A 14,230-nucleotide genomic window follows, 5' to 3' on the forward strand; every position below is an offset into this window, starting at 1 on the left:
ACAGAGTCACACAAACAATCAATTCTGACTCCTTGCTGGCAAAAGGGCATATGAGGTGAAATCGATGGTGGAGCTTTGTGACATAAAGGCATCCTGGGTATTCTCTCTCTCTTTACACACACACACACACACACACACACAGGAGAGAGAGAGCGGTGTGTGTGTGTGTGTGTGTGTGCTGTGTGTTTGTTCGGATTCCACTAAAAAGATCTCGCTGGTCCTTAGAAGTACATTTCCCCTTTGATCCTAAGAAAAATCCACTAATCCCAACACACACACAGGATGAATACATTTCATCACCACACAAATTCACAAACCAAATACAAATGACTATAATAACACAAGTTACATAAAACAGACAAAGTGAGATAAAATAAGATGGAGAGAGAGAGAGAGGGAGAGAACACAAACAGAGAGAAAAAAAAGCTTGTTTGTCTTTTGATAATTGCTGTCTGTTTCGCTTTATCTACATCCCCCCACACACAAACACGCACGCACACCCCGCATTTATCCCCTCATCAGTAATCATCACACTAATTAACTATCCCAACAACGATAACACACAGTTCAAGATGGCAGCCGTTTAATGAGGGAGATACTAATCACTTTGACCCTCCGTCTGTCAACATTGCCACTGCTGAAAAACATTCAAGTGCTGAACAAGCACATAAATGAAAGCATTAAACTTATACACAGGGCACGCTTGCAACATCTGGAATTTCCCATTTATGTACACTTGTCTGTTTGCCCTTAAGTCATTGTCATCTAGAGCATCACTATATAAAGAATATGAACAAAAAATGCTTCTAATCAAAACTATTCAAACTTCCCCTCAAACCAAACACAAGTCATAAAAGCAATTTCATTTGATTCATTTTTTCTCTTTGGCAGACACATGCTGTATTCTTATCTGGCAGACTGGATGAGTATGCAATTAGTTACAGGTTGAACCCAATGGTAGCACTTTACCTGAACAGAGGGAACGGAAATAAATTTAAAACACAATTCAATTAAGAAGAATGGATGTGCAGTCTTGTTTGGCAGCTCACTCTGTAAACATAACAGCACAAGTCTAATGTTTGGTTCTGATCTGATGCTGGGAAACGGAAAACTGTTCCCTATACATTTGATTTGAAGAAAGGATATTCTCCACCATCTCGCAATCGAGCATTAAAAACGCAACATCCAGAAGAGTTGAGTTACATTTTGTGGCCTAAAAAAACTTAAGAACAAAAGAGTGTTTTTTTAAATGAATAAAAACTGTGCATTTGAACCGTTATCTCGCCAAATACTGGCACATACAGCACATCTCACATCTGTTGTGTTAGGGCCATTATATTTAACTTTAAAACTTTAAAACCTGAAACATGCCACTTTAAATCTGCGTTCACTTTATGTACAGTTCTTATTTTTACACTTATTTTATGCATATATGTTATTTTAGTCTCTTTGTAATATTTATATTTTTCTTATGTATATTTATACTTTTTTTACAAAAGCATCTCTTTTTTACTTTTTACTTTATGCTGGTGTTTTTGAGTGGACAGCAAAGTAAGAATTTCATTGTACAGGGAAACGTGTTTCTTTACTGTGCATATGACAATAAACACTTTGAATCTTGAATCTTTGAACTGTCTATCCATACGTTGTGACATTGTCCGTGTCCCTCCATCTCCTCAACAGTTTATCATAATCACATCACCGCACTGTGATGGAGCACACTTATGTCTTATTACATGTCAAACACACTTATCCAATCACGTACATGAATGGGATCCTTTTAAGCCTTATTACATGTCTCAGTGGGCTTCTTACATAGGAGATTATCCGTGGGTGTGTGTATGCTTGGACAGAGGGCACAAACTGCAGGTGCACAGGACACACACACAGAAAATGTTAATGGGACATCTTTTTTTTTAATGGACATGCGGAACCGTGCATAAAAATAAATCAGGATAGAGAAAGACAAAGTTTGGTGGTACACACACACACACACACACACACACACAGCAGGGTTGTTGTACAGTGAAGACAGAGACAAAGTGTCTGCAGGCAAACACAAAGAGGCCACCTCAACACCTCTGTGTGTGTGCGTATGCCTGTCAGAAGGTAGTGGGACAGAGTGCACTTTCTGAGTTGTCCTCACACAACCTCAAGCCAGATTGTGTACTGTTGATATTTTTCTTTGAACCAAATATGAAAGATACAGTCAAAAAGAAATAATTACACAATTCAAACCCTTTCTGTTGCATTTAGTGCATTTTTTTTTTTTAAATGTCAGTTCACTGCCTCGGCTCCCGCCTGTTTCCTTGTATTTCAAATATCCTGTCAGCAGAGAATCAAATCAGATGGAAGTGAATTGCTGCCACACAGAGGTCCACGCATTTCATATGAAAAAATGTAATATATGCTACGTTTCATGCCATGACACTATTGCTATGCAGTGTTCTGCAATAAAATTGTCACTATTCATTCATTCTCAGTTGGCCTTTGCCATATTATTTACTCTCCTATGATTGTACAACCGGAAACACACTAAGTGTATGGCTTGATCCTGATTTTACTTAAAGCTCACATGCATAACGTTTCAATATAAACATGTGTCCACTACTTGCAAACCATTGTCAAATGAGTTCAAACAATGCGGATTAAGCTTCTCTCGTAGCAGTGTTCTGTGTTTGGATCCGTGGAGACATTCTCGCCCTGCACACAGAGGTGCATTTTAAGTGGACGCACAATAGGTACATGTCCCTGGATTTTTGAATCACAAAAAAAAGAGAGAAAGAAGTGACGAAAATGGCAAAACTAGTGTTAATGTTGTTCAAGTCTAAAGGCGGACCACTCTGCTTTTATTTTACCAGTGTTCTCTATGATCTGTCATGTTTATTGATGCTGTATTTCCGTTTTTTTTCTTCTTCTTCTTCTGCTTATAAATGTGGAGTATGAACTAGGTTGTACCAAATACTGCTTTCACACTGGCTCTACGTATTTAGAATGCACAGAATAAGGTCTAATAATCTTTATGACTATTACTATGACTATGAAGAATCTGAAGATAAGGTTCAAGATTGGTTTTTTTTTATTTCATAAACCAACTTTGAACAAAATATATATAAGCTAGTAACTGTGATCTGCAGAGAAGTCTAAAAACATGTGGTCATTCTATAGAGATGTGGGCATGCACCCTACTGCCACATGTGAGCAATATACAGTATATACTTAGAACTGTCTAAATACAGTAAGAGGCAGGAGCAGCCTCAGTTCTTACGCCTATTCTTTCATTTACCTGTCTCTCCAAACTCTCTAAGTCACCCCTTGCTTCTCCTGATTCTAATTCTCTGTGTTTTCTTCTCTCCGTAGATCAGTCATAAATATTCATGTGGTTGCTATTTGCACTGCTGGCGCCTGAATGAAGCTCAGTACACAAAGGTGACAGCCATCAACCCCCAGAGGCAGCGGTGTTGAGAGATCAGAGAGCAAGGACGGGGAGGAAAGGGGACAAGTGGATATGACTGAAAGAAGAATCAAAAATAAATCAAAGAAAAACAGAAAGGACACACAAGTGAAAGGACACAGAAAGAGAACATAAAACTGAATTATGAAAGTTCCTACCTCAGTGTAAACTGCTGTGTGGATGATTCTGTCCTCATGTAGATACCAAACGCCACGGTCTTGCCAAGCCGAACTGGGCTGGGTGGAACCAGAACCTCCACATTTTCATCCAGTCTCAGTCTTTCTCCTTTGGCAGAAACCATGCCCATGGTCATCACCACGGAACCAGCCTTGAGCATGTCCTGAAGACCCCCATCCTGCGGGGGGCTCCACTGACCCCCAAGGCCCATACCTAGCCCTCCAAGAGGCCCGATGTTTGCACTTTGACCCCTCCATGGTTCGTTCACAATGTAAGGACACTCTTGACCAGCCCCTTCTACTGGTATGATTGAGTAATACACATCCACGGATGGAAGAGTCACTTCAGGAGGCCGTTTTCTCACTTGCAGTGGTATAAACCAAGCTGGGGGAATCTCCAGACGAACAACGCAGATGCCAGACGGTCCCACGAGCCGGCAGCCAGCCGAGGGTGCTGCTTCATTGGCGTCCCGGACGGCCACGGCTCTGACACACGGCAGAAGGGATGGAGGAGGTGGGTCAGGCTCATCCCAGCGTCGACCTACTAAATAAAAAAGTACCTGAGAACAAAACAAACAGGTATAATATCATAGATTTTTAGAAGTAGTAGTCTTTTTTTTTTATCTACGTTGAAGTACAATACTCAGAGACACAGAGGCTCACTCACACTAAAGACATTGTCGTCAGCACGGACACAAGAAAAAAAACACTCAACTAATAAAAGCTGCACCTGCTTTTGAATGTGGATATGTACTGTATACTGTTGAACAGCTTTAAAAACATTCGTCTGTAAACCGCTAACTCTCTTGCATTAAACTTCCTGAAGGAAATCAGCATTTTAAGCTCCTCGTCAAGCGCCGTTTTATTTTAGGTTAAGTCCCAAAATAACACGTTTAGTACAGAGAGTGAGCAGTTTACGAAGCAAAACATTTCCCAGTCAAAAAAGCTAAAGATAAAGCATGTTAATCATAAGCCAGTATAAATTTCACGAGGTGAGCCTTTCACTTAGTTGTTAAAATCTCCATTAGTGGCCATGTTTACATAAAGAGTTAGCGTCAAAATCCTTTTAACAAGCTCAAAACAGTTAACAATCAACATGTTAATGAATTGATGCAATCCATTCATATAATGAACTCAACATGTTAAGTATAACATTAGTTTAAGTGCATTTAAATAATGTGAAGAAGCTGATCCAACTAAAAAATATTATACCTGTATCCAGGGTCGTGAGGACCCAACTTTGGGCACCACTACTTGAGCTTTGACCTTCCAGTTCAGAGTCACCTGGTTGGCCGTCCGTAGCACATGTGGTGATGGCCCCTGAAGCAGCTCCATTGGGACGGGCTGCTCAATGCTTAGGTTTCCGTAACTGCAATTGACGCTGGGCAAGTTTTGCATGGCAGGAACACCCAGTTCCAGCTGGTGGAGGAAGAAGGGCTCGGTCCTTGTGGACAGGCTGCTGTTTCGCATAACCTCCTGATTGGCTTCCCGCAGGAAGAAGGCAGAGTCTGCACCACTCAGCTGGCACTGGACAGGGAGGTAGGTGGGCAGCGATGATGAGAACCGGGGCTGTGAAGAGTCTGGCCCTCCTCCTGGTCCCCCACCTGCTGCTCCTGCTCGACGGTCCGACGCTGAGGAGAGACGGAGGAAAGCAGGACAGAAGAAGGAAAAAATAGGGAGAAAAAGCTGTGTTACAATTACTAAATTGTTCCTTTAATGAAGATGATAACAAATACATCGTTGTCCTCTTTAACTGAAGCCTCATTCAGCTTATCATCAAGTCAAGACAACCGTGCGTGTGAGTGTCAGACTCATTCAACTGGGAAATGTCTTCAATCATAATATTCTAGACACACACGAGTATAAACACATGCTCACATCTATCTGCTTTTGTAATACATTCACACATATATCACAACCTGGTGACACAGCACATGCCACACCACCGTGGTGTTTCCTAACACTTCCCCCACACAGAGAAATGAGCATAAACACATTAGCCCTGAGTTGTGTATACAAGACCGATAGACTCAGCATCACAAGGAGCTCTACATTAATCTGTCCGTTTTTTTCAATGCCTATTCAAAAGGCATTACAACTGTATACATCAAAAATGATAAACTGCCCTAAGGTAGTTTATTTCCATATATTTACATGTTTTATCATTTTCCTTGTATGTACAAGCCTCGGATCACCAGGGTTTTTGCTTCATTTCCACAGGGGACACTGAGGTTACACCAGACTGTGCTGTGATGGGAATGAGTTTGATCCCATTGCATGGACTGGGTGAGTAATATCCAACCATTAAGAACAGAAGAATTAAAGATCTTGGTACCAAACAGTAGTTGTGGTAGGTAGTTATTTAACAACTAGTAGTTGAAAGGAAAGCTGAGTCACTGTAAAAGCTGCCCATAGTTAAAAGTTGTTTAAAGTTGAGGCCTTAAAAAGGTCATTTTCTCCTCCAGCTACTTAAACATAAACTTCAAGTTTTTGCCACCATCCAAAAACATGCAACATGGGGATTGGGTAAAGTGGACACTGTAAATTGACCATAGGTGTGATTGTAAGAGTGGGTGGTTTGTCTATGTATGTGGCCCTGTGATGGAGTGTACCCCCCCCTTGCCCCACAGCAAGAGGTTTCTTGGTTTGAATCCCAATTTCCTGATTAACTAGGGCCCTGGGAAAACTGGGATTTCCTTGAGTACTCCGGGTTCCTCTTCCAGTCCACACGAATGCAGACCGGTGACCGGTTCAATGAAGACTCTAGAGCTGCTTTCATAGACACACTGAACCCTGGAGAATCCCCGGAGGTAGTTCAGTGGGGCTGTGTGAGCACAAAGGACCACAGCAGTCAAATCTCCAGATCATGCCCAAGTGTGCTCATGTGAGACCGCAGTTGGAGAAACTAAGGGTAATTCACAATGAATGAATGGGCAAGTGTCCTGCATTCTGCATGTCCAAGCTAAGTTTTAGTCCCTCATCTGGACTCTCTTGAGATTCTCCTGCTGCTTTTGAACATGTCCGAGTCAAACAATAACTTCATGACTGAAAATGGCTAATATTTAGTGTAGGAGTGATTGTGAGTGCAAATGGTTGTTGCACTCAGAAAGTTTGGGAAAATTGATCTATAAAACTCATTTTATAGATCAATTTTCCCAAACTTTCTGTACGGGGACCCAGTTTTTAAAGATGACAAACTATTGCGACCCAATTCACAATATAAATTGTGACACGTGCATAATAACGCGTGCATAATACGATGTTTCTGGTTATTTTTACTACCATTTCTGTACCACCTTGATATTATTTTGAACAGGTAAAGCATTTCCATGAGATTTGTGTGATTCATGAATCAAGACTTCATTACGAGTGTGTTCGCTTGTTAACTGTGTTCTGTAATTTTTTGTTATTGTTGTTGTTGTTGCAGGTTTTCTTGGAAAAGAGACTTAAAACAAAAGATTACACAAAACAAAAATCTAAAAGTGTAAGGCTGGAAAAAGTTATTTGACAACCTCCCCAAAATTGAATGATTAATATGGATGACTAGATTTTTGTTCTGCTTTGACGTGGGCAGTATATATCACCTCAGTTTTAACTAAATTTTTTAAACCCTAAATAATTACCTTTGTATACAATTGTGACGTTTGGTAGGAAATTTAGCCTAATTACTGTACTTGTAAAGTTGCAAAAGAGTTGATGCTAAAGTATGTTTACAGACTGTGAATTTGAAAAATGTTTACTTTAGCCAGTAACTATTAACCACATCAGTCTTAGTCGGCTATTACCTGTTGCAGATTGTAACAGGGTTGCCAGGTTTTCAGGGAGTAATTGTCATATCAAATGCACTTGAATCTCAACTACTGTACAGAAATGTATTCAATTCCCATCCCTAAGCAGAGGAAGTCTGATGAGTTTTCAGTTAAAACCAACTCAGTCAACCAATGAATGAATGCTATGATTAAAATGAGTTTGTCACACACAGTAGTTACGTTTTTACAAACCATATGTTCACAGGTATTTGTGTTTTTCAATTTTTCTTTATGGTAAATGTGGCCACCGACAACACCAAAAAGCTGATGGTTGATCATGAAAACTTTTTTTTACAGAACATGGATACTACGAGAAAAGGAAACATGCCACAGATTGATTGAAAAGTGTCATTTGTCGCCAGAAAAATACAAGATTTTCAATGCGCCTGTGCTGGGACAAAGAACGCGCACATGCATCTGTGATTCTGTGTGGGAGTATGTGTGTGCGTTTGTGTACCTTTGTGTTGTAGGGTAGCAGAGTGTGAAAATATAATGAGAGTGGGACAGCATGGCGCTGTCTGGGGCAAGTCATACTGAGGCGACATCACAAAAAAAAAAAAAGAATAGCAGAGAAATAAAGTGATACCTTAGTGCAACATGAATAAGCAGACTGGTATGGTGATAGTGTGTGAGGACACAGGGAAGAGATTAGAGCGAGAGACACAGGCAAGGGAGACGTGGAAAGAAAGAGAGCAGAGTAGAATGGAGGAAAGAAGAGTGAAAACAAAAAAGTGAGCAATGGGAACACAGTGTTTTCTATATTACACAGAACTACTACATATACTTCACTGATGGTTATCCCGAGTGAATATTTCCAATGGTGGACCAGGCTGGTGTCTGCAGCCTTTGTATTATTGTAATAAATCCAATCAATAATTTCAGTCAGACATGAATTGAAATGATTGATGGTTAAAATGATTGGCTGACATGCCTGTCTGTCACTAACTGACCTGCCTGTGCTCTCACACTGCACGTCTGGACAGATAATACCTCAAAGTCAGCGAGAAAAAAAATCCAGAAAAAAGCGCAGTGAAAGTCGCAAAATCGATCTACACACAATGTCTTCCACAGTTCTCGGGGTGAAGCTTACACAGCGCCAACAAAACAGTGTATAATTTTCACTATTGTTAGCTTTACTGCACTTACAGCCAGTACATTTACAGCATCAGGAAAGCTTTGATGTACAAGTGGAGGTTGAGGTGGCTGATGACGGTGGGAAGTAATGAAAAGAAGAAAAATATGACAACTATCCTTCTCTATGTTAAATGTCCTATTGTCACAAGGTATACGGCACAAAATAACCCTGTTAAAAGTTCAAGGATCATGAGATAACTCCCAAAACAAGATTACATTTAACCAAACGTTAATATATGGGTGTTAGATTAAATCATCCTATAGAACATTTATTGTTATGTAGTTTTGAGCAAATAACACAACCTCTATGTCATATGACCAGAACACATCAATTCATTCACCTTAGTAAGTGTGTGTGTGTGTGTGTGTCCACAGGAGTCTTTTGAAGCATATGTCCCAAATCTGGACGGGAACCTTGAACAGCTGACACACACACATGCAGGCACTCACACGCACACACACACACACACACAGAGACACAGTTAAATGTCTTTCAAAGATGTGAGTTGAATATTTAGGTTTATTTATTTATTCACTTATTTGTCTCTGTTTTATCTTGTTTGTACCGTGTACGCTCTGAAATACGAGCTTCTACTCCACTGTAAATCGATCTGGACAGAACATATCTTCTGTAAAGCAACATTAAAAAAACATGTCGTTTTATACATGCGAGGCTCACCAACCTCAGCTCAAGAGGCTTTGTGATCACATGAGTCAGTCTTCACCCTTCACAATCTAATACTGCTGTGCCGTGACAGACAAAAAAAAAAGAAAGAAAGAAAAGAAAACGGGTACAGTCCAGATTCTCTGGCATGATTCATTTGGCATCTACCAACCATGACAGGAGTCCATACTCTCTGTGTCCTGCTCCACAATGTGTGTGTGTGTGGGTCTGAGACAGAGAGCAAAATGTTCTCAAGTACGTGTGTGTGTGTGTGTGTGTGAGTGTTCTAGTGAGTCTATACGGAGAATGCAGCTTGTGTAAATTTCACCATGAGTACTATGGACTGTAAATACATCTCTGTCTTTAATGTGTGTGTCGTTATCTGGACAGGAACAACACCAGATGGACCAGATTTGATAATGTCCATGTGTGATCCTTCTCTCCCCCAAAACTAACGCTCATTCTGCGCTTTCTCCAAGTGTGTGTACACACACACACACACACACACACACACACACAATAACCAGAACACAGTGGAGCATGCGGGTACGGAGCCCCAGACATGACATGGGGAAACAACTTTAATAGGTATAACGTGCGCACGAAATACTAATTAATAATATTAATATAATTCCCATCAATTACCTTGAGAGCTGCGTAAGCAAAAAAGAGGCACAAGAGGGCTGAGGCTGCACAATGGACAGATAGCATGATGGAGTTTTATTTTAGGTTGGGAATGAGTTACAAAGATATTCTCAGAAGCCGGGCATCGCAAGGAATCCTTTTTACCTTAGTTAAGTTAAGTTAGAAAGGTAATTCACAGATTCAAACTTCCACAATCAATACCATTTCAACGAAAACATCGCTGTGAGACATATTTTGAATCATAGTGATGAAGGCAACAATTTAGAACCTCATTTTTCATCAGGAAGAGCCATGTTCCGTTTTGTAAATGTCACAGTGTGACTGTACATGATAATACACCGAGTATTATCCCTGTGCTCTGGTCGCACTGACGACTATCCAGCTCTTTATGATGAAAATGAGGTTCTAGTTTGTTGTCTACTAATACTATTTCAGTTTTGAGTTCCCCCTCCTCATGTCATGTCTGGGGCTCCATATGTAGGACAAGTGACAAGCAAAGCCAGGTGGGTACGAGAGACAGACAGAGACAGAGAGGGACAGACAGAGACAGAGAGAGAGGGGTACCACAATGTGATAACAGTAACAGTGCTGCTTGATATTGTGTTGGTTAAACATTGACTTTGAGTTTTAGATTTAATTACACATACACACACACACAAACCTGAACAGAAAATCATTACACAAAACACACAGGAGTACAAGCACATCTACACACACTATAGTCACTATACAGTTTCAACTCCTGGGTTCTACTCTTTTTCATTTTCCTGGACAGAATACACAAAATAGCTTTTTACATAGGCCAATTGTTGACCAAAGGAGCAAATTGCACTCCTTAAGAAGAAGAAGAAGAAGAAGAAGAAGGAAGAATAAAAATCACCGACACAGTACAGCAAGAAAAATCCATCACAGGCGAATTTCCTGGAAAGAATGAATTCCATTGATCACACAGATGGCACACTATTGCCAGAAAGGGCAGGAGAGAGAGATATGGGAGGAGATACAGATGGATCCAGACAGATATGTAGACAGAGATGTGTAAGATGTGGAAAGAAAGAATGGGGGACTGTGCGGAGTGACAAGAGGACGAAAGTGGATAAAAAGAGGGATGAGGTTTCTATTTCTGTGGAGAGAAGTCATCAGAAGCAGGGAGTTTACTTTGGTTCTCTCCCTCTCTCTCTTCCTTGCACAATACATATTTGCTCGTGTTAATGTTCTTAAAATGTTATATTGGACAATTGTCCATTCCTAGCTCGACCAGTTGAGCAGGCTCTGGTTGCTCACAGATGAACAAGTCCATTAGAAGAACAGAAGAGGTGGAAACATTACAAATAATATTGGCTAACACATTCTTCATTAATTTGCAAATAGAGATGAGTCCAAAAACGTGGTAGTTGTGATCTGATCATAGATTTTGTCTCTCAACCCAACAGCATTCTTACACACTAATAATCAGACTCTAAATCGTTTATGGGGACACCAGGTGGAGTCATGTCTGAAACAGACGTCCGAAGACACTAACCATTGCCTCCAGAGACAAACTTGTTCTTGTGATTGCTGACCTGTCACTTCACCAACCAGTTAGCAATCTTAGTTAGCAATTGGACTTGCTTGAGTTGAAGTTCAAATCTACAAAGCAAGTCCCACAGTCTATAGCAAAAAAGACCCGTTTCGCAACCCGGTCGGAACAAAGACGTTTCTGCATGGAGTTTGTATGTTCTCCCCGTGGGTGCATCGGTTTTCTCTGGGTTCCCTGCAGATTTGGCAAATTGGGCACTGTGAATGGACTGTAGGTGGGAGTGTGAGAGCGAAAGGATACGTATCTCTATGTGGTCCTGTGACGAACTGGCAGCCTGTAAATGGTGTCCCCCACTCTTTCGCCCTATGTCAGCTGGGATTGGCACCAGTGGAGGATGAAATGGTAGAAGATGACGAGATGACTTGCTGTATGTTGGTGTAACAAATATCTGTAGTAGATTTATGCCAATTACTGAAACAGTGGCCAGAGAAAGCCCCTCATCAACTGACAATATAATGAAACCAACTGCAATAGCTCTGCAATAAATGGGCTCCAAGAAGTCGTGTAATGGATCTATTTGTCAACTTTAATATTCGTATTGACAACATTAATAATGCACTCACAAGAGACTTTAACTCCAGTCTGAATAGCTTTGGACTGCAGCAACATACCAATTTCCCCAACACACTCTAAAGGCCATTCTGGATCTGATCTGCTGTTCTGGTGTCACTCCTCTTAACTGTGGTGCAGACGATTTCTGAATACAAACTAAAAACTCTTAAAGCCCACATAGACCGGAAGCTCCAATGCACGCTGCGTTTGTGTGTGTATCTGAGTCATTACCTCGTTTATGAAACCCTAAAGTTTCAGAACAAACAGTTCAGCCACTGCTGAGAAAATAGTGTTGTATTGTTTTCCTGGGCTCTGCGAAGCGGATCGGCACTTCCTTAATTTGATGTCGTCATCAAAAATCCTCACCACTCCTCTCACCACCGTAGCGCCTCCTGGTGCGGGCACTAGTCCGGGCACATCCGGTTGCGTACATTCAACCGCAGAAGAAGAAGAACTACTCTCGTTGTAGCTGCTGAGATGCAGAGCATCCACCGTGCCAGAGGGGGAGCTGTGTATCTGAGAGCTGGCCTATCTATTACTTCACTTCCAGGTACCTGGCCAATCACAGGAAAGCTCTCGTTGGCTGGCCAATCACAACACAGTCCACATTCTAGGGGTGTGGTTTTGGTCTGAAACAGCGCGGCTGACGAGAGCGTCAGTGAGGAGATATTTTGATCGGCTCGTTTGCAGCGATTAGGAGATTTTTAACCATGAAAACAAGTTAATATATGTAAGTAGACCTCCATAACTAACATATAAGTGTGATACAAGCATTCTATGTCACCTTTAATGTCAACCTGTCAATCCAAAACAAAAATACAGCATGTCATTTCATTTTGCAATATTAAATAACATTAATCCATCTCCATTAACATAGAGCGCCTTCCCAGAATAAAATGTTTATCCACCCCCAAAGAACTGGTCTCTCACTGCAATGATGGTCTTCATAGTCTTTTAAATAAACCCAGACAGTTTATTTCACCCATTCGGCTCCATGGATGGTTTACTCCCGAACTACAGCCTGGGACATCTCTACAAGAGAACTGGACTTGTTCACAAAGACATGGACAATAACCATAGTCTTCATTACAAGAACAGTCTCCCCCAGTCCTCATTGGTCAACAACATGTCACATCCACCTACCTCTCTCCCTCATCTGCTTATTGTAGCTTTAATGTCATTTTTACTACCTAGGATGGCAAGATTGATCAGCAACTGAGCTCTTACACCGCCTGTCTTTTTAGTCCTCTCAGCCCCTCTTTTTCATTCATTTTATCATTTCAAACTTCCTCCTGTTACCGAAATATCTGACCTTATTCTAAAATCAAAACCATCTAACTGTCAGTTAGACCCTCTTCCCAACACACTGGTAAACGCCTGCTTGCCCTCTCTGTCCACCCTCATAACTCTAATCATCCATTCCTTTCTCACCTCTGGTATTGTTCCGTCATCTTTCAAATCTGCTGCAATAACTCTGATGCCGGGTGCAGGTCCTAACAACATCAATAACTTTCATCCCATTTCTAACCCAAAGTATTTCTCTGTAAAAATTCTTGAAAAAACAGTTGCTCCTCAATAACCTATATGAACAATTCCAGTCTGGTCTCCACCCCCTTCATAGCACAGAAACAGTCTTGATATGAATCACTAACGACCTACCCTTTGCCGCTGACTCTGCATAATTAACAATTCTCATCCTCTTTGATCTGAGTGTGGCATTTGACAACATATCTCACGGCATCCTTCTACACAGATTAGCCACCATTGGTATCGCTAACACCCTTAAACTGGTTTAAAAATATCTCTCTGGCCACACTCAGTTAATCAAAACTTTCAAATCCCAGCCGTGCAGTTACAACAGGTGTCCCTCAGGTTTCTGTACTAAGTCCACTACTTTTTATCAGCTATCACTTGTATTTATTTTATCTGTATATAATGATTTTTGGAATATTTGTTTATTAATATGTGTTTACTGTTACTTAATGTATTATTATCATTATTAAGATGATATATATACACATCCAGAAAGTCTTCTGAATTCAGTGGATGAAAATGTAAACATTTTAGGTGCTATGTAAATAGCAGGTGACAATGGGTCTGTGCTCTATGAGTGCTCTTGATTCTAATTGTTATTATTATGTTAAAAATTAAAATTACTCTTTCTTCATAGACCCCACTACTAACACATGTACGACTTGTTATTTGATGTCTTTATCA

General features: G+C 40.7%; 1 protein-coding gene across 1 annotated transcript in view; it reads right to left on the reverse strand.

Annotated features, from left to right (window-relative positions):
• Nucleotides 1-14,230, reverse strand: part of si:dkey-215k6.1 (transmembrane protein 132D) — a 252,999-nt gene that overhangs the window by 170,891 nt on the left and 67,878 nt on the right. The window contains exons 2-3 of the mRNA XM_044027111.1: nucleotides 4,843-5,261; nucleotides 3,613-4,190 (exon numbers count right to left, since the gene is read on the reverse strand). Coding sequence (XP_043883046.1) covers nucleotides 3,613-4,190; nucleotides 4,843-5,261 — 997 coding nt within the window. The remainder of the gene's footprint in view (nucleotides 1-3,612; nucleotides 4,191-4,842; nucleotides 5,262-14,230) is intronic.

Source organism: Solea senegalensis, linkage group LG5 (assembly GCF_019176455.1).
Source record: "Solea senegalensis isolate Sse05_10M linkage group LG5, IFAPA_SoseM_1, whole genome shotgun sequence".
Classification (NCBI taxonomy): domain Eukaryota; kingdom Metazoa; phylum Chordata; class Actinopteri; order Pleuronectiformes; family Soleidae; genus Solea; species Solea senegalensis.